The sequence below is a fragment of the Orbicella faveolata genome, unplaced genomic scaffold (genome assembly GCF_042242905.1).
Source record: "Orbicella faveolata isolate gen_17 unplaced genomic scaffold, um_ofav_v1 contig_26, whole genome shotgun sequence".
NCBI lineage: Eukaryota > Metazoa > Cnidaria > Anthozoa > Scleractinia > Merulinidae > Orbicella > Orbicella faveolata.
The window spans coordinates 18,972,501-18,991,500 of record NW_028301554.1 but is presented as its reverse complement, the minus strand read 5'-3'; the positions used below and the strand labels follow the sequence as shown (position 1 = coordinate 18,991,500).

Genomic DNA, 19,000 nt, shown 5'->3' with positions numbered 1-19,000 from the left:
AATTATATTTTCATTTCGTCTTGGGTACTTTCACGTATCTGGTGACTGTTTATTACACTAATATTCTGCAAACAAACTGGCCTATTTTTGTTTTATAGAAAGAAAGAGATTGTTAGACAGATCAATCAACATCACAGTACTCGTTTCCGAGATAACATTTTTTTTCTCTGACAAGGAAAGCCATAAAGAAGAATACATGCCAATTACACGTCGCGCATTTGATGTACAGTTTAAATTAAATTTTTCAAGAAAAACCATCCATGACATGGAAGCCTGGAAGAGGATGTCCATAAACTGAATTACAGTATATTTTTAACTGTGCTTGCTTAGGAACTTGCTAAACCTTAACGAAAACAAGCGTCGAATTAATGAAAATCTTAGTTCAAGTTTCTTAGTTTAGCCAGTCAAATCATCTGTCTTCAGGGCCACCTTTTCCTCGTGCCAAGGCTTCACCGGTTAAGAGGGACAAGCGTCTGGGGAGAAAAATGTCTCAAGTTTTGTTAAATATGATTGTTTTCTGACAAGAGATTTAGCTTGTTACCATATGCAAGTCAGGATGGCCGAGCGGTCTAAGGCGCTGCGTTCAAGTCGCAGTCTACTCTTGTAGGCGTGGGTTCGAATCCCACTCCTGACAACATACCTGCTTTTTGTTAATATAGTGAAAACATGAAGCTGGACGCCCTCGAAGGAATATTTTGTTTCCTACATTTTGTTCAGCCGTTTGTTCTCTCTGATGTGTTGATTTGAAATGTTTCAATTGCTCCTCAAGTTTTGCGATCAAAGTGATCATGCAAAACGGTTTTCAGGTTTTCAGATGTTGAAAGAATGCTTTGAAATCTTAAAACGGTCATTTCCCTTGACTGGCTTGGAAGACTGACAATCGTGATTTTGTTTGGCCTACAAAATGTAGTGCGTGATCCCTTGATTTGTCACCCGACCGGTGAACAACGATTTAGCCTGTGGACACTGAGCAAAATGGTCAAGGAAAATACATTGAAAAGTGATGAGAGGCAATCAGAATACTGAGTACGTTGTGATCATAATTTTTGCCTTTTCTAAGGTTAAAATAAGCTGAATAAGTTAATGTATCACCTATACAACTATATGCATCAAGATCATAGCACGAAGAATCACTGACGGCAACATATAATGACAAAACAATAGTGGATGTGATCAGGTAAGTCTGGTAAATATTTATGGTGGAGCCCCGCCTTACGTTCAACTCGATAATACGACCACCTTGTTATAACGACCACTTTTTTAGCCCAAAGAAAGGTATTAATACTCAGTCATTGCGGTGTGTTAAGGACTCCTTTCATACGACCACATCTTTATGGGCTAAAGATGGGGTGCTATGGTTCTACTATATAACATTCATATATTTGTGGAAAAGAGATGAGGTCGTCGAAACGTTTTAATTTCAACAATTCACTTAATGTGCATGTTATATGTAAGCAGAAAAATAGGCAAAGAGCAAAACATGAAACATGAAAACAGACGAACTTAATCAAGTTCAAAGAACAATTCAATGTACTTGATGTTTCATGGTCAAGCGCGACCACGCCTTTTTGCAAGACCTTTTAAGACATACATTTGTAATTAACGCTGATTCAACTTGTTCAAAGCTAGCAGTATTCACGAAGCCATAATTATATTTTCATAACTTCTTGGGTACTTTCACGATTCTGGTGACTGTTCATTACACTAATATTCTGCGAAAAAACTGGACTATTTTTGCTTTTAAAGAAAGAAAGAGATTGCTAGGCAGATTAATCAGTATCACCGTACCCGTTTCCGAGATAACAATTTTTTTTCTAGCGAGAAAAGCCACAAAGAAGAAATGCCTATTAGACGTCGTGCATTTGATGTTCAGTTTAAGTTACATTTCTCAAGATAAACCATCCATGACATGGAAATCTGGAGGAGGATGTACATAAATTACAGTATATTCTTAACTGTGGTTGCTTAGGAACTTGGTAAACCTTAAACATAAACTATATAAAAAAAAATTGCAATAACATTTTTTTTCTGACAACGTAATCTTTTCTTCGTGCCAATTGGCTTCGCCGGCTAAGAGGGACAAGCGACTGGGGAGAAAAATGTCTAAAGCTTTGCTAAATATGATTCCTTTCTGACAAGAGATTTAGCTTGTTAACATGTGCAAGTCAGGATGGCCGAGCGGTCTAAGGCGCTGCGTTCAGGTCGCAGTCTACTCTTGTAGGCGTGGGTTCGAATCCCACTCCTGGCAACACACCTGCTTTTTGTTACTATAATTAAAACATGAAGCCGGACGCCGTCGAAGGAATCTTTTTTTTCTATACTTTGTTCAGCCGCTTGTTCTCTTTGATGTGTTTATTTGGAAATATTTGAGATGCTCTTCAATTTTTTGCGATCAAAAAGATCATGCAAGGAAGTTTTCAGTTTTCAGATGTTGAAAGAATGCTTTAAAATCTTCAAATCTTGTTTCCCTTGATTGGCTTTGAATAATGACAGTCGTGATTTTGGTTGGCCTGGAAAAGGTAACGCGAGTTGGTTTGATTTGTCACCCGAACGCTGAATAAAGAAAAAAGGTTAAGAAAAATACATTGAAAATTGATGAGAGGCAATAAGAATCTGATGCAGCACGTTGTGATCATAAGTTTTGCCTTTTCTAAGGTTAAAATAAGCTGAATAAGTTGAGGTATCATCTATACAACTATATGCATCAAGATCATAGCACGAAGAATCACTGACGGCAACATATAATGACAAAACACTTTTGGATGTGGTTAGGTAAGCCGGGTAAATATTTATGGGGTAGCCCCGCCTTACGTCCAACCCAGCAATATGACCACCTTGTTATTACAACCATTCTTTTAGCCAGAAGAAAAGGTTGATAGTCGGTCATTGTGGTATGTTAAGGACACCTTTAATAGGACCACAACTTTATGGGCTAAAGATGGGGTGCTATTAACATGGTTCTACTGTGTAACATTCATATAACTGCAGAAAAGAGATAATCAATATCAGCTTCTAGAGAGTCATTAAAATGTTTCTATTTCAACGGTTCACTTTATGTGCATGATATGTAAAAACAGAAAAAATAGGCAAAAAGCAAAACATGAAACACGAGAATACGTGAACTTAATCAAATTTAAAAGAACAATTGAATGTACTTGATGTTTCATGGTCAAGCGCGACCACGCCTTTTTGTGAGACCTTTAAAGGCATTCATTTTCAATTAATATTGATTCAGCTTGTTCAAAGCAAGCAGTATTCACGAAGCCACAATTATATTTTCATAACTTCAATTCTTGGGTACGTTCACATTTCTGGTGATAGTTTATTACACTAATGTTCTGCGAAGAAACTGGACTATTTTAGTTTCATACAAAGAAAGAGATTGCTAGGCAGATTAATAAGCATCACCGTACCCGTTTCCGAGATAATAGTATTTTTTTTCTCTGGCGAGGAAAGCCATAAAGAAGAAGACATGCCAATTACACGTCGCGCATTTGATGTTGAGTTTAAGTTACATTTTTCAAGAAACACCCTCCATGACATGGAAGTCTTGAGGTGGGTGTACATAAATTACAGTATATTTTTAACTGTGGTTGCTTAGGAACTTGGTAAACCTTAAAGATAAACTACAAAAATTAAACTTACAATAGAATTTTTTTTTCTAACAACATAATCTTTTCTTCGTGCCAATTGGCTTCGCCGGCAAGAGGGACTAGCGACTCTAGATCTGGGGATGAAAATGTCTAAAGCTTTGTTAAATATAATTCCTGTTTAAAAAGAGATTTAGCTTGTTGCATTGTACAAGTCAGGATGGCCGAGCGGTCTAAGGCGCTGCGTTCAGGTCGCAGTCTACTCTTGTAGGCGTGGGTTCGAATCCCACTCCCGACAACACATCTGCTTTATTGTTAATAGAATTGAAAGATGAAGTCGGACGCCGTTGAAGCAATCATTTTTTTTCTACATTTTGTTCAGCCGTTTGTTTTTTTGATGTGTTGATTTGAATTTTTAAATTGCTCGTCAAGTTTTGTGATCAAAATGATCAAGCAAAAACGTTTTCTCTTTTTCAGATGTTGAAAGAATGTTTTGAAATCTTCAAATGTCATTTACCTTGACTGGCTTGGAATAATGACAATCGTCATATATTTTGTTTTGCCAGGAAACTGTAGTGCGGGCTGGTTTGGTTTGTCACCCGAACGGTGAGCAACTTTTGAAGGCTGTGGACAACAGCAATACAGATTTAGTCTATAATCATGTGCAACTCAGGATGGCCGAGCGGTCTAGGGCGGTCTACTCATGTAGGCGTGGGTTCGAATCCCACTCCTGACAATGCGTTTGCTTTTTGTTAATATAACAAAAAAGATGAAGCTGGACACCGTCGAAGGAATCATTTTTTCTATGGTTTGTTCGGCCGTTTGTTTTTTTAATGTGTTGATTTCAAAATGTTTTAATTGCTCGTCAATTTTTTGCGATCAAAATGATCAAGGAAAAAAGTTTTCAGTTTTTCAGATGTTGAAACAATGCTTTGAAATCTTCAAATTTCGTTTCCCTTGACTGGCTTGGAATAATGACAATCGTGATTTTGTTAAGCCTGGAAAATGTAGTGCGTGCTGGTTTGATTGGTCACCCGAACGGTGAGCAACTTTTGTAGCCTGTCGAGAACAAAATGGTCAAGAAACATACATTGAAAACTGATGAGAGGCAATCAGAATCTGATGCAGCACGTTGTGATCATAAGTTTTGCCTTTTCTAAGGTTAAAATAAGCTGAATAAGTTGAGGTATCACCTATACAACTATATGCATCAAGATCATAGCACGAAGAATCACTGACGGCAACATATAATGACAAAACAATTGTGGATGGGGTTAGGTAAGCCGGGTAAATATTTATGGGGAACCCCGCCTTACGTCCAACCCGATAATATGACCACCTTGTTATTACAACCACTTTTTTAGCCCGAAGAAAAGGTTGATAGTCGGTCATTGTGGTATGTTAAGGACACCTTTAATAGGACCACAACTTTATGGGCTAAAGATGGGGTGCTATTAACATGGTTCTACTGTGTAACATTCATATAATTACATCATTTTCAATTAATACTGATTCAGCTTGTTCAAAGCAAGCAGTATTCACGAAGCCACAATTATATTAAGATAACTTCTTGGGTACGTCCACATTTCTGGTGATTGTTTATTGCACTAATATTCTGCGAAGAAACTGGACTATTTTTGTCTTATAGAAAGAAAGAGATTGCTAGACAGATTTATCAGCATCACCTTACCCGTTTCCGAGATAACAATTTTTTTTTCTCTGGCGAGGAAAGCCATAAAGAAGAAGACGTGCCAATTACACGTTGCGCATTTGATGCTCAGTTTAAGTTAAATTTTTCAAGATGAAGCATCCATGACATGGAAATCTGGAGGTGGATGTCCATTAATTACAGTATATTTTTAACTGTGGTTGCTTAGGAACTTGGTAAACCTTTAAGGGGCTCACTCACGGTATTTTGAGTTATTTTGGCAATATACAAAATTACCTTTAAATGGTAGGAAACCTGAAAATGACAGTTCAATAAGATAGAAAAACACCAAAGAGAAAATGATAAACCATAAAGGAACAAGGATCGCTAAGGATGGAGAAGATTGACACGGATTACGAACGGCGAATTTGAAAAATTGAGGCTAAACTTTTCAATACGCGAAAACCGTGATTGAGCGCCTTTAAAGATAAACTATAAAAATTAAACTTACAATAACATTTTTTTCTAACAACGTAATCTTTTCTTCGTGCCAATTGGCTTCGCCGGCTAAGAGGGACAAACCACTCTGGGGACGAAAATGTCTAAAGCTTTGTTAAATATGGTTCTTTTGTGACAAGAGATTTACCTTAATGCGCAAGTCAGGATGGCCGAGCGGTCTAAGGCGCTGCGTTCAGGTCGCAGTCTACTCTTGTAGGCGTGGGTTCGAATCCCACTCCTGACAACACACCTTTTTTTTGTAAATATAATTAAAACATGAAACTGGACGCCGTCGAAGGAATAATTTTTTCTACATTTTGTTCAGCCGCTATTTGATATGTTGATTTTAAATTTTTCAGTTGCTCTTCAAGTTTTGGGATAAAAATGATAACGCTAAAACGTTTTCAGATGGTGAAAGAATGCTTTGAAATCTTCAAATGCTGTTTCCTTGACCAGCTTGGATCACAACACGATCACAACTTTATGGGCTAAAGATGGGGTGCTATTAACATAGTTCTAAATATATACATTCACATATTTGAGGAAAAGAGATGATCAATATCAGCTACAAGGAAGTCGTCGAAATGTTTTTATTTCAACGGTTCATTTAATGTGCGTGTTATTTGAAAGCAGAAACACAGGTAAAAAGCAAAACATGAAACATGAAAATCGATGTACTTTATCAAATTCAAGGAACAATTTCATGTACTTGATGGTAAAGCGCGACCACCCCTTTTTGCAAAACTTTCAAGGCATTCATTTTACTACACTGATTCAGCTTGCTCCTAGCAAGAAGCATTTACGATGCCAAAATTATATTTTCATTTCGTCTTGGGTACTTTCACGCATCTGGTGACTGTTTATTACACTAATATTCTGCAAACAAACTGGCCTATTTTTGTTTTATAGAAAGAAAGAGATTGTTAGACAGATCAATCAACATCACCGTACTCGTTTCCGAGATAACATTTTTTTTTCTCTGGCAAGGAAAGCCATAAAGAAGAATACATGCCAATTACACGTCGCGCATTTGATGTACAGTTTGAGTTAAATTTTTCAAGATAAACCATCCATGACATGGAAGTCTGAAAGAGGATGTCCATAAACTGAATTACAGTATATTTTTAACTGTGCTTGCTTAGGAACTTGCTAAACCTTAAAGAAAACAAGCGTCGAATTGATGAAAATCTTAGTTCAAGTTTCTTAGTTTAGCTAATCAAATCATCTGTCTTCAGGGCCACCTTTTCCTCGTGCCAAGGCTTCGCCGGTTAAGAGGGACAAGCGACTCTGGGGACGAGAATGTTCAAAGCTTTGTTAAATATCATTCTTTTTGAGAGATTTAGCTGGTTATCATGTGCAAGTCAGGATGGCCGAGCGGTCTAAGGCGCTGCGTTCAGGTCGCAGTCTACTCTTGTAGGCGTGGGTTCGAATCCCACTCCTGACACCTTTTTTTTTGTTAATATAATGAAAACATGAAGCTGGACGCCCTCGTAGGAATCTTTTGTCTTCTACAGTTTGTTCAGCCGTTTGTTCTCTTTGATGTGTTGATTTGAAATTTTTCAATTGCTGGTCAAGTTTTGCGATCAAAGTGATCATGCAAAGAAAGTTTTCAGGTTTTCAGATGTTGAAAGAATGCTTTGAAATCTTAAAACGGTCATTTCCCTTGATTGGCTTGGAATGGTGACAGTCGTGATTTTGTTTGGCCTAGAAAATGTAGTGCGTGCTCCCTTGATTTCTCACCCGACCAGTGAACAACGATTTAGCCTGTGGACACTGAACAAAATGGTCAAGAGAAAAAATACATTGAAAATTGATGAGAGGCAATCAGAACGCAGCAAGTTGTGATCATAATTTTTGCCTTTTCTAAGGTTAAAATAAGCTCAATAAGTTGATGTATCGCCTATATAACTATGCCTTAAGATCATAGCACGAAGAATCACTGACGGCAACATACAATGACAAAACAATTGTGGATGTGATCAGGTAAGTCGGGTAAATATTTATGGTGGAGCCCTGCCTTACGTCCAACCCGATAATACGACCACCTTGTTATTACAACCACTTTTTTAGCCCGAAGAAAAGGTATTGATACTCAGTCATTGCGGTGTGTTAAGGACTCCTTTCATACGACCACATCTTTATGGGCTAAAGATGGGGTGTTATAGGTTTACTATATAACATCCATATATTTGTGGAAAAGAGATGAGGTCGTCGAAACGTTTTAATTTCAACAGTTCACTTAATGTGCATGTTATATGAAAGCAGAAAAATAGGTAAAGAGCAAAACGTGAAACATGAAAATAGACGAACTTAATCAAATTCAAAGAACAATTCAATGTACTTGATGTTTCATGGTCAAGCGCAACCACGCCTTTTTGCAAGACCTTTTAAGACACACATTTTTAATTAACGCTGTTTCAACTTGTTCAAAGCTAGCAGAATTCACGAAGCCACAATTTCATTTTCATAACTTCTTGGGTACGTTCACGTATCTGGTGACTGTTTATTACACTAATATTCTGCGAAGAAACTGGACTATTTTCGATTTTATAGAAAGAAAGAGATTGTTGGACAGATCAATCAACATCACCGTACTGTTTTCCGAGATAACACTTTTTCCCCTCTGGCAAGGAAAACTACAAAGAAGAAGACATGCCAATTACACGTCGCGCATTTGATGTTCAGTTTAAGTTACATTTTTCAAGATAAACCGTCCATGACATGGAAATCTGGAGGTGGATGTCCACTAATTACAGTATATTTTTAACTGTGGTTGCTTAAGAACTTGGTAAACCTTAAAGGGGCTCAGTCACGGTATGTTAAGTTATTTTGACCACATACAAAATTACCTTTAAATGGTAGGAAACCTGAAAATAACAGTTTAATAAGATAGAAAAACACCAAAGAGATAATGATAAACCATAATGGAACAAGGATGGCTAAGGATGGAGAAGATTGACACGGATTACAAACGACGAATTTCAAAAATTGAGCCTAAACTTGTCAATACGCGAAAACCGTGACTGAGCGCCTTTAAAGCTAAACTATAAAAATTAAACTTACAATAACATTTTTTCTAACAACGTAATCTTTTTTTCGTGCCAATTGGCTTCGCCCGCTAAGAGGGACAAGCGACTCTGGGGACGAAAATGTCTAAAGCTTTGCTAAATATGATTCCTTTCTAACAAGAGATTTAACTTTAATCATGTGCAAGTCAGGATGGCCGAGCGGTCTAAGGCGCTGCGTTCAGGTCGCAGTCTACTCTTGTAGGCGTGGGTTCGAATCCCACTCCTGACAACATACCAGCTTTTTGTTAATATAATTAAAACATGAAACTGGACGCCCGTCGAAGGAATCTTCTATTTTCTACATTTTGTTCAGCCGTTTGTTCTCTCTAATGTGTTGATTTGAAATGTTTCAATTGCTTGTCAAGGTTTGCGATCAAAGTGATCATGCAAACAGTTTTCAGGTTTTCTGATATTGAAAGAATGCTTTGAAATCTTAAAACGGTCATTTCCCTTGACTGACTTGGAATAGTGACAATCGTGGTTTTGTTTGGCCTAGAAAATGTAGTGCGTGCTCCCTTGATTTGTCACCCGGCCAGTGAACAACGATTTAGTCTGTGGACACTGAACAAAATGATCAAGAGAAATACATTGAAAATTGATGAGAGGCAATCAGAACGCAGCAAGTTGTGATCATAATTTTTGCCTTTTCTAAGGTTAAAATAAGCTGAATAAGTTGATGTATCACCTATACAACTATATACATCAAGATCATAGCACGAAGAATCACTGACGGCAACCTATAATGACAAAACAATTGTGGATGTGATCAGGTAAGTCGGGTAAATATTTATGGTGGAGCCCCGCCTTACGTCCAACTCGATAATACGACCACCTTGTTATTACAACTACTTTTTTAGCCCGAAGAAAAGGTATTGATACTCAGTCATTGCCGGCGGTATGTTAAGGACTCCTTTCATGCGACCAAACCTTTATGGGCTAAAGATGGGGTGCTATGGTTCTACTATATAACATTCATATATTTGTGGAAAAGAGATGAAGTCGTCGAAACGTTTTTATTTCAACGGTTCACTTAGTGTGCATGTTATATGGAAGCAGAAAAATATGTAAAGAGCAAAACATGAAACATGAAAATAGACGAACTTAATCAAATTCAAAGAACAATTCAATGTACTTGTTGTTTCATGGTCAAGCTCGACCACGCCTTTTTGCAAGACCTTTTAAGACATTCATTTTTAATTAACGCGGATTCAACTTGTTCAAAGCTAGCAGTATTCACGAAGCCACAATTATATTTTTATAACTTCTTGGATACGTTCACGTTTTAGGTGACTGTTTATTACACTAATATTCTGCAAAGAAACTGGACTATTTTTGTTTTTATAGAAAGAAAGAGATCTCTAGACAGATTGATCAACATCAGCGTATCCGTTTCTAAGATAGCAATTTATTTTCCTCTGGCGAGGAAAGCCATAAAGAAGAAGACATGCCAATTACACGTCGCGCATTTGATGTATAGCTTAACTTAAATTTTTCAAGACAAACCATCCATGACACGAAAGTGTGAAGGAGGAAGTCCATAAATTAAAGTCTATTTTCAACTGTGGTTGCTTAGGAGCTTGCTAAACCTTAAAGACAAACTATAAAAATTAAACTTGCAATAACATTTTTTTCCAACAAGGTATCTTTTCTTCGTGCCAATTGGCTTCGACGGCTAAGAGGGACAAGCGACTGGGGAGAAAAATGTCTAAAGCTTTGCTAAATATGATTCCTTTCTGACAAGAAATTTAACGTGGTACTATGTGCAAGTCAGGATGGCCGAGCGGTCTAAGGCGCTGCGTTCAGGTCGCAGTCTACTCTTGTAGGCGTGGGTTCGAATCCCACTCCTGACAGCACACCTGCTTTTTGTTAATATAAAAAAACATGAAGCCGGACGCCGTTGAAGCAATCATTTTTTTCCCTACATTTTTCTCAGCCGTTTGTTTTCTTTGATGTGTTGATTTGAATTTTTTAATTGCTCGTCAAGTTTTGCGATCAAAATGATCAAGCAAAAAAAGTTTTCAGTTTTTCAGATGTTGAAACAATGCTTTGAAATCGTCAAATGTCATTTCCCTTGACTGGCTTGGAATAATGACAATCGTGATATTTTGTTTTGCCAGGAAACTGTAGTGCGGACTGGTTTGATTTGTCACCCGAACGGTGAGCAACTTTTGAAGGCTGTGGAGAAGAACAATACATATTTAGCTACTAATCATGTGCAAGTCAGGATGGCCGAGCGGTCTAAGGCGCTGCGTTCAGGTCGCAGTCTACTCTTGTAGATGTGGGTTCGAATCCCACTTCTGACAACACACCTGCGTTTTGTTAATATAACGAAAAAGATGAAGCTGGACACCGTCGAAGGAATCATTTTTTCTATATTTTGTTCAGCCGTTGTTTTTTTTTAATTTCTTGATTTCAAAATTGCTCGTCAATTTTTTTCCGATCAAAATGATGATGCAAAAAAGTTTTCAGCTTTTCAGATGTTGAAAAACTTCAAAATTCGTTTCCCCTGGCTGGCTTGGGATAATGACAATCGTGATTTTGTTTGGCCTGGAAAATGTAGCGCGTGCTGGCTTGATTTGTCACCTGAACGGTGAACAACGATTCAGCCTGTGGACAGCAAAATGGTCAAGAAATATACATTGAAAATTGACGAGAGGTAATCAGAATGCAGCGAGTTGTGATCATAATTTTGGCTTTTCTAAGGTTAAAATAAGCTGAATAAGTTGATGTATCATCACCCACACAACTATATGCATCAAGATCATAGCACGAAGAACCACTGACGGCAACATATAATGACAAAACAATTGTGGATGTGATCAGGTAAGTCGGGTAAATATTTATGGGGGAGCCCCGCCTTACTTCCAACCCGATAATACAACCACCTTGTTATTACAACCACTTTTTTAGCCCGAAGAAAAGGTTGATAGTCGGTCATTGTGGTATGTTAAGGACACCTTTATGGGCTAAAGATGGGGTGCTATTAACATGGTTCTACTGTGTAACATTCATATATTTGCAGAAAAGCAATGATCAGTATCAGCCTCTAGAGAATCATTAATTTTTTTTTATTTTAACGGTTCACTTTACGTGCATAAGATGTAAAAACATAAAAAAAGGAAAGGCAAAAAGCAAAACATGAAACATGAAAATAGATGAACTTAGTCAAATTCAAAGAACAATTCAATGTACTTGATATTTCATGGTCAAGCGGGACCACGCCTTTTTGTGAGACCTTTTAGAGGCATTCATTTTTAATTAATACTGATTCAACTTGTTCAAAGCAAGGAGTATTAACTAGGCCACAATTATATTTTCATCACTTCTTGGGTACGTTTACGGTTCTGGTGATTGTTTATTGCAATAATATTCTGCGGAAAAACCGGACTTTTTTTTGTTTTATAGAAAGAAAGAGATGTTTAGACAGATTAATCAACATCACCATACCCGTTTCCGAGATAACAACATTTTTTTCCCTGGTGACTAGTGAGGAAAGTGAAATCATGCACAACAACGATGCACAGCGTAATCCGGCACAAAAAAATATCTAAACGCTTCATGTATGGAAAAGCCCGGTCGGAAAACGAGTATAGAAAATGAGTTCATATAGTTTGCATTTGAGAACCAAACAACGAGGACAAACCAGACCTGAACATAACGCACTGGCAGGTTCAAAATGTACCGCAGACTACATTAATATTGATGGGAGATACGCGCTTATCCACCGGCCGACACTTATCTAAAGACCCAACAGAAACAGTTATAACTTGAAGTTATGCCAATATACATACCTCTGTAGCACATATGATCCAGGGTAAAATGCCTCAAGTGAGAAAGGGATAACATAAGCAGATGCTTCAGCCATGTGGTCAGTATAGGCCTATAAACTGCGTTCAGGTTTGATCTGTTGAGAATAGTTCCTTGGCAGGAAAATGACTACATACACTACAGTTTGCTCTGAAAAAAAGAAAGATGGAAATAGTACATGAAATTACACATGTCAGAGTGTTCGTTTTGGTCAAGTTATGTCATTAACCGAATCGATACTCTAATTAGCGATAAGAAAGAACAACGTTTCGGTGACATCGTGAGACCATTTTCAAGTTCAAATGCTTAAAGATAAACTGTCACGATTTCACCGAAACGTCGTTCATTCTTATCGCTAATTTTTACTCGATTATGCTTCACAAAACCTTTGCTAATAAAGATACTCTAACTGATCATGTAAAATATAAGAATTATCAAAGTAAAGAATATAGGCCCAACTGGCTCGTAGCTCTCGGCGTTTAACTCAAGTTCCTTCCGCATAAAGCAGCTAAGAGCATTATTACCACCCCTGCGTGGGATGTCCCATCACAGGGTACTCCCCAGCATTCTGTCAGGTTTCCCAAACAATGTTTTGGTGCCCAATTATACTACTAAGGGCAAAGTGTCTTGCCTAAGAACACAACGTAAAGACCCCAGCCAGGGCTCAAACCAGACTGCGCGATCAGGAGTCCAGCGCACTAACCATAAGGCCACTGCGCCTCACAACAGAGCTATCAACCGATCGCCAAAACTTTCAGAGACTGAAAGAAAGGGAGCTTCCAACGAATTATACACACTTGCACTTAAAGCTTGACAAACAGTTCTCTTCAGAACTCAACCATGGCGCAGATAATATCTGATACGGAGATGGCAGCCATCAGCACAAAGCAGACGAGGGAAGCAAATCCATCCGGAATCGCCTCACTACACTGGAGACCAGACGAGCCAAATGTAAACGGTCGCTCCAAGTCCCGAGAGAACACGCAAAGAACTCCACGTGTCCCTATGGCCTGCACGACAGACCAAAACAACACATCAGGTTCGACCGAGAATTCCAGATCGCCCTGGACCAGATCAGTCACCGAGCCCATGCGGAGCTGCTTGCCCTTATGATCAAACAGCAGGAAAAGAATTTAGCTGCAGACAACCAGGCCATCAAAGTCCAGCAGCAGCTACTAGAGAACCTGTAGCCGAAACAGCACAGTTCCCAGGCTTCCAGAAACCACCCTGCCAGCAAAGCCAGACCAAGGCCTAGGCCTAGAACTCAGAAAACGCACAATGTTCAACAAACTTGTAATTTCGTTCCATGCAGGCTTAATTATCCGAGCTACAGAAAATGTTTTGTCAACTAAGCGAATCAATGAATGTAAATAAAGACAGAGTTGAACCTTACACTGGTGTGTCTTTCTTTGACTCTAAATCTACTCACCCCAAACGATGCGCTCCAACGAGTCATAAAAAACGCTCCCTCAGACGAAACAGTCTCAATAAACGTTTAACCCATAACACTAGAGCGCAAAACGAAAGATACATTAAGAATCTTTCAAACCAAGCTCTTTCAAACGACGAGGTTAAACTTCTTTCGAGAGGCCTTAAATTTATAACAACCCCTCCAGTTCCTAGCTCAAACAAATCCTTGTTAAAGGATTTCGATATTTTTGCTGGAGCAATACGCTTAAAATACATGTTCGTAAAATAAGCGGAAAACTTCTGCCCATCCCTTCCATGTCAAGTCAACCTGGGAACCACCTATTCAAAACTCGGTTGCTCTAGAAAATTACTTGGAAGAAACCAAACTCGAACTTGCTTCAGCAGTTTTCCTCCCTCAAATTGATAACATTTCAGCGAACGAAAGGAATGCTATTAGCGCACTAAAACGCAACAGCAAAATTAACCTTAAAAAAGCTGATAAGGGAACAACAACGGTCATCCTCGACACTGCAAAAAAGATAGATGAAGGCTTACAACAATTATCTGATAATAGGTGTTACAAGCCTCTTCCACTTCCCATTGTGTAAGACACCGCCCGAAAGGTAAAAGAAATGGTTAATAAACTACACCGTTCGGGACACATCGACCTAATGACCCACACATGGTTATCAATCGGTCTTAAACAACCACGTATACCAGAATTTTACACGCTGACTAAAATTCATAAGAAAACACCAGTCGGCAGACCAATCGTTTCTGGGAGCAATGGTCCAACAGAGCGTATTTATAGTTTTGTAGACTCACTACTACAACCTATTGCAATAAAACAAGAGTCCTATATAAAAGACATTACCGACTTCATCAATTTTATTGAAAACACGCAAATTCCAGACGTGATACTAGCCACCCTTGACGTTAGTTCTCTACACACCAACATTCCTCAAGAAGAAGGAATTGATATTGTTTGCCACTATTACGACGATCACTATGAGCAGAAATTACCTATCCCGACGAGCGATTTACGGGAACTAATGCAGCTCATAATTGAAGAAAACTCCTTTAAGTTTAATGACCAACACTTAGTACAAACTCACGGCATTGCTATGGGAACTAAAATGGCGGTCGCTTTCTCCATTATTTTCGTAGCGGACCTTGAAAAAGGACTGCTAGCGGCTAGCCTACTGAAACCCTTTCTTTGGAAGAGGTTTATCGATGACATATTTTCTTTGTGGAACATTCCAATGGAAGAAGTTTCCATTTTTGTTAACTTCGCTAACTCGTTCCACCCTATACGATCAAATTTACTTCTGAAATGTCATCCAAACGAGCTGGTTTTCTCGACACAGAGGTATTCAAAGGACCTCGCCTTTCAACTCTCAAAATTCTCGATTCACAAACCCACTTCAAGCCCACTGAAACTTTTCAGTATACACACTTCTCATCCTGCCACCCGTTCAATACTAAAAAGGAGAAGCATTACGTCTTTTTAGAACCAACTCAGTCAAAATGAATTTTAATAAATACAAAGGAGATTTTGAGCAAAGACTCTGTAACAGAGGCTATCCCACGGCGCTCGTTCAAAAAGTCTTGACTGAAGTTCAGTTCAGACAGAACAGAAGCTCTTCGTAACAAAAAAAAGAAGGCGAAAAAAATTATACCGTTTGTTACCACTTATAACCCAGCCACACCGAATCTTAAAAGATTCTCATGAAACACTGGCATATCATTGAACGGCAGCCTAGACTTGCACATATCTTTAACCAGCCACCGATTGTATCTTACAAGAAAGAAAAATCACTCAAGGACATTTTAGTACGCGCAAAACTTCCTTCAATCACGCCGCAATCATAAAAAATTGTAAACAAAGAAGCACTTTCAAAAGGTTTGTTTTCAAAGCAGAAGGAAATTTATATATGATCTTTTTCTGCTAGCAACACGCTCAGTCCGCGTTCACGCATTTATGTCCGCAACTCAACTGAGCCAATAAACCTAGCCCTTGATCATTTGCTAAGCGCTCCTCCATTTACCCTTCAATCCCTTCGGTGGATCATTCATAGCGAACGTAGAAGCTAAGGACTCGTAGACTTTATTTAAATAACATTTTTTTCCTAACAACGTAATCTTTTCTTCGTGCCAATTGGCTTCGACGGCTAAGAGGGACAAGCGACTGGGGAGAAAAATGTCTAAAGCTTTGCTAAATATGATTCCTTTCTGACAAGAGATTTAGCGTGCAATCGTGTGCAAGTCAGGATGGCCGAGCGGTCTAAGGCGCTGCGTTCAGGTCGCAGTCTACTCTTGTAGGCGTGGTTTCGAATTCCACTCCTGACAGCACACCTGCTTTTTGTTAATATAATTAAAACATGAAGCCGGACGCCGTTCAAGCAAACAATTTTTTTTCTACATTTTTCTCAGCCGTTTGTTTTCTTTGATGTGTTGATTTGAATTTTTTAATTGCTCGTCAAGTTTTGCGATCAAAATGATCAAGCAAAAAAGTTTTCAGCTTTTCAGATGTTGAAACAATGCTTTGAAATCTTCAAATGTCATTTCCCTTGACTGGCTTGGAATAATGACAATCGTGATATTTTGTTTTGCCAGGAAACTGTAGTGCGTGCTGTTTGATTTGTCACCCGAACGGTGAGCAACAACGGAGAACGAACGGTGAACAATACAGATTTAGCTATTGATCATGTGCAAGTCAGGATGGCCGAGCGGTCTAAGGCGCTGCGTTCAGGTCGCAGTCTACTCTTGTAGGCGTGGGTTGGAATCCCACTTCTGACAACACACCTGCTTTTTGTTAATATAACGAAAAAGACGGAGCTAAAAAGATGAACGTAAAGACTCCAGCGAGGGCTCAAACCAGACTGCGCGATCAGGAGTCCAGCGCACTAACCATAAGGCTATTGCGTCTCACAACAGAGCTATCAACCGATCGCCAAAACTTTCAGAGACTGAAAGAAAGGGAGCTTCCAATGAATTATACACACTTGGGCGCCCCATAGACACATGCAAGAATGGTTCTGACGGATTGTGCGTCTGCTGTTTCAGGGCCGGATCTAGGGGGAGGGTGTAGGGGAAGCGTACCTCCCCCCCCTCCTGAGATGGCATGCGGCTATTTAATAAAACTGGTATTCTGCAAATTATGTGGTTTATTGTTGTTGAAGTAAAACAGTGGTGCACCCCTCCTAAGAAAAATCCTGCTGTCAGACGCATTTAAGCCTTCAGTTTCTCTCTCAAAAGGTACAAAAACAATTAGTCTGTCTTGACGAATTATCCCGTCCCTCTTTGCATATACTTCCCAAAGACGAAGTTGATCTCTCTCGAATTTATAACCAACTAACAATCTGGTCATTCTAAGGTTGACCGTCGTGTGAAATCTCTTGTCTTGTCGTCGCAAGCGAGAAGGAACCCGGTTAATGGGCGTGACTTATAAGCTCACTCTGAGAGTGGTTTGAGGGTCGAAAGCAATCAGGCAATTGCTTTGGTTTTGGTTTTACTATGGTTTGAGATTGGCTGAGTGGTATATATATATATATATATATATATATATATATATATATATATATATATATATATATAGGCAATTGTGGAAAACGAGGACGGACAACTTCGAGCGAAAAAAAAAATATATATACAGTAATCTAAAAAAAGTTTAAAAATTTAATAAAAATAAACGTTTCGGTCAAAGACCTTCATCAGTTGCAGTGCCCATATAAAAAATATATAAAAAGTTAAGATGCTTCGAGCCAACAGGGATGCCACGCGCCAGAAGGATCCAAAAGGATTCGTAGTCCAAACCTCGAGTAATGAGATTTGTAGGCAATTGTGGAAAACGAGGACGGACAACTTCGAGCGAAAAAAATATATATATACAGTAAAAAATCTAAGAAATCTAAAAAAAGGTTTAAAAATTTAATAAAAATAAACGTTTCGGTCAAAGACCTTCATCAGTTGCAGTGCAAGTGAATAATAAATTACAATAACCTTAAATAAGTTTACAGTATAAAAAATGACATCATATTACAAAGATGGTTACATAACAGGGCGTGGTAACACATGAAAACGAAAAAATTAACCAATGATAAACAATCGGTGATTACTAAGCGAGATACTATGACAATGCGGTACAAAACTCAAAAGACACAAACCAAATAAGAATAAATAATCGAATATAATACAAATAAGATTAATATCAAAAAAGTAACGCGATTCGTCGAGTCAGCCGAAAGTGTGAAGGGACCCGCGTGTAAAATATTCAATGTTCAAAAAAGGCGGTCCCAAAATCCCCAAACAAAGCCCTTGAAACTATGCCGCGGCAAGGCACAACAGGCGCCCTAAACAGGGCCCTTAAACAACAATAATGTAATAAATTCCCCGATGGGGGCCCCTGAGAAAACCTAGCGCTAACAAAGCTAACAAGATCCAAGGTCAGGGCCTTTGAACACCTGAACTAAGATAACTGCCAAATTTGCAAGTTATTTTTGCGCTAATTGTAGTTTATTCTTTTTTTCGAGTGGAATTCCTGACGTTTGTTCAAGCCAAAAGGTGCCAGAGAGAACAACTGTGCACTCCAATATGCCTCTTTAGTGATTAAAAGCTTTTCGGTGTTACTTGTATTGTTTGCATTTATCTGCACTTGATCAATACACTGGAAAGAAAAGTCGTTTAAGTCGTGCGGTGTTCTGTTGAAATGCACCGCTACCTCACAAGTCTTTTTCTTGGTCAGCATAGCAGACTTGTGGTTGCGAAATCTAACTCTAAAATCTGTTGTTGTAGAGCCAATGTATTGTAAGTTACATTTCTTACACGAAGCCAAATAAATGATATTTTTTGAATCACAGGAAAGTTTCAATCGTATCTTATAGCTCTTGCCTGTTTGAAAACTTTGGAAAGAATTTGATTCAACAAAGTAGTTGCGACAGAGATCACATCTTGTTCTTTTGCATTTAAAGCAACCCTTA

The 19,000-nt window shown here is 38.5% G+C and overlaps 1 protein-coding gene, 10 non-coding genes and 1 pseudogene across 11 annotated transcripts in view; 11 read left to right on the top strand and 1 right to left on the bottom strand.

The window, feature by feature from the left end:
- The first annotated feature begins 550 nt into the window (after positions 1-550).
- On the top strand, positions 551-634 carry Trnal-cag (transfer RNA leucine (anticodon CAG)). Its single transcript has one exon. It is a non-coding gene; the product is annotated as a tRNA-Leu (tRNA).
- Positions 635-2,164: 1,530 nt separating this feature from the next.
- On the top strand, positions 2,165-2,248 carry Trnal-cag (transfer RNA leucine (anticodon CAG)). Its single transcript has one exon. It is a non-coding gene; the product is annotated as a tRNA-Leu (tRNA).
- A 1,556-nt stretch (positions 2,249-3,804) lies between these two features.
- On the top strand, positions 3,805-3,888 carry Trnal-cag (transfer RNA leucine (anticodon CAG)). The gene has a single exon. It is a non-coding gene; the product is annotated as a tRNA-Leu (tRNA).
- Positions 3,889-5,896: 2,008 nt separating this feature from the next.
- Trnal-cag (transfer RNA leucine (anticodon CAG)) lies at positions 5,897-5,980 on the top strand. The gene has a single exon. It is a non-coding gene; the product is annotated as a tRNA-Leu (tRNA).
- Positions 5,981-7,096: 1,116 nt separating this feature from the next.
- Trnal-cag (transfer RNA leucine (anticodon CAG)) lies at positions 7,097-7,180 on the top strand. Its single transcript has one exon. It is a non-coding gene; the product is annotated as a tRNA-Leu (tRNA).
- Positions 7,181-8,949: 1,769 nt separating this feature from the next.
- On the top strand, positions 8,950-9,033 carry Trnal-cag (transfer RNA leucine (anticodon CAG)). The gene has a single exon. It is a non-coding gene; the product is annotated as a tRNA-Leu (tRNA).
- A 1,537-nt stretch (positions 9,034-10,570) lies between these two features.
- On the top strand, positions 10,571-10,654 carry Trnal-cag (transfer RNA leucine (anticodon CAG)). Its single transcript has one exon. It is a non-coding gene; the product is annotated as a tRNA-Leu (tRNA).
- Positions 10,655-11,023: 369 nt separating this feature from the next.
- On the top strand, positions 11,024-11,107 carry Trnal-cag (transfer RNA leucine (anticodon CAG)). Its single transcript has one exon. It is a non-coding gene; the product is annotated as a tRNA-Leu (tRNA).
- A 3,179-nt stretch (positions 11,108-14,286) lies between these two features.
- LOC149108428 (uncharacterized) lies at positions 14,287-15,532 on the top strand (annotated as a pseudogene).
- Positions 15,533-16,286: 754 nt separating this feature from the next.
- Positions 16,287-16,370, top strand: Trnal-cag (transfer RNA leucine (anticodon CAG)). Its single transcript has one exon. It is a non-coding gene; the product is annotated as a tRNA-Leu (tRNA).
- Positions 16,371-16,736: 366 nt separating this feature from the next.
- Positions 16,737-16,820, top strand: Trnal-cag (transfer RNA leucine (anticodon CAG)). The gene has a single exon. It is a non-coding gene; the product is annotated as a tRNA-Leu (tRNA).
- Positions 16,821-17,930: 1,110 nt separating this feature from the next.
- LOC149108425 (uncharacterized) overlaps positions 17,931-19,000 on the bottom strand; it is a 2,136-nt gene continuing 1,066 nt past the window's right edge. The window contains exon 1 of the mRNA XM_089296185.1: positions 17,931-19,000. This exon is cut by the window's right edge and continues 1,066 nt beyond it. Within this exon, the coding sequence (XP_089152311.1) occupies positions 18,526-19,000 (475 nt within the window). The 3' untranslated portion in view covers positions 17,931-18,525.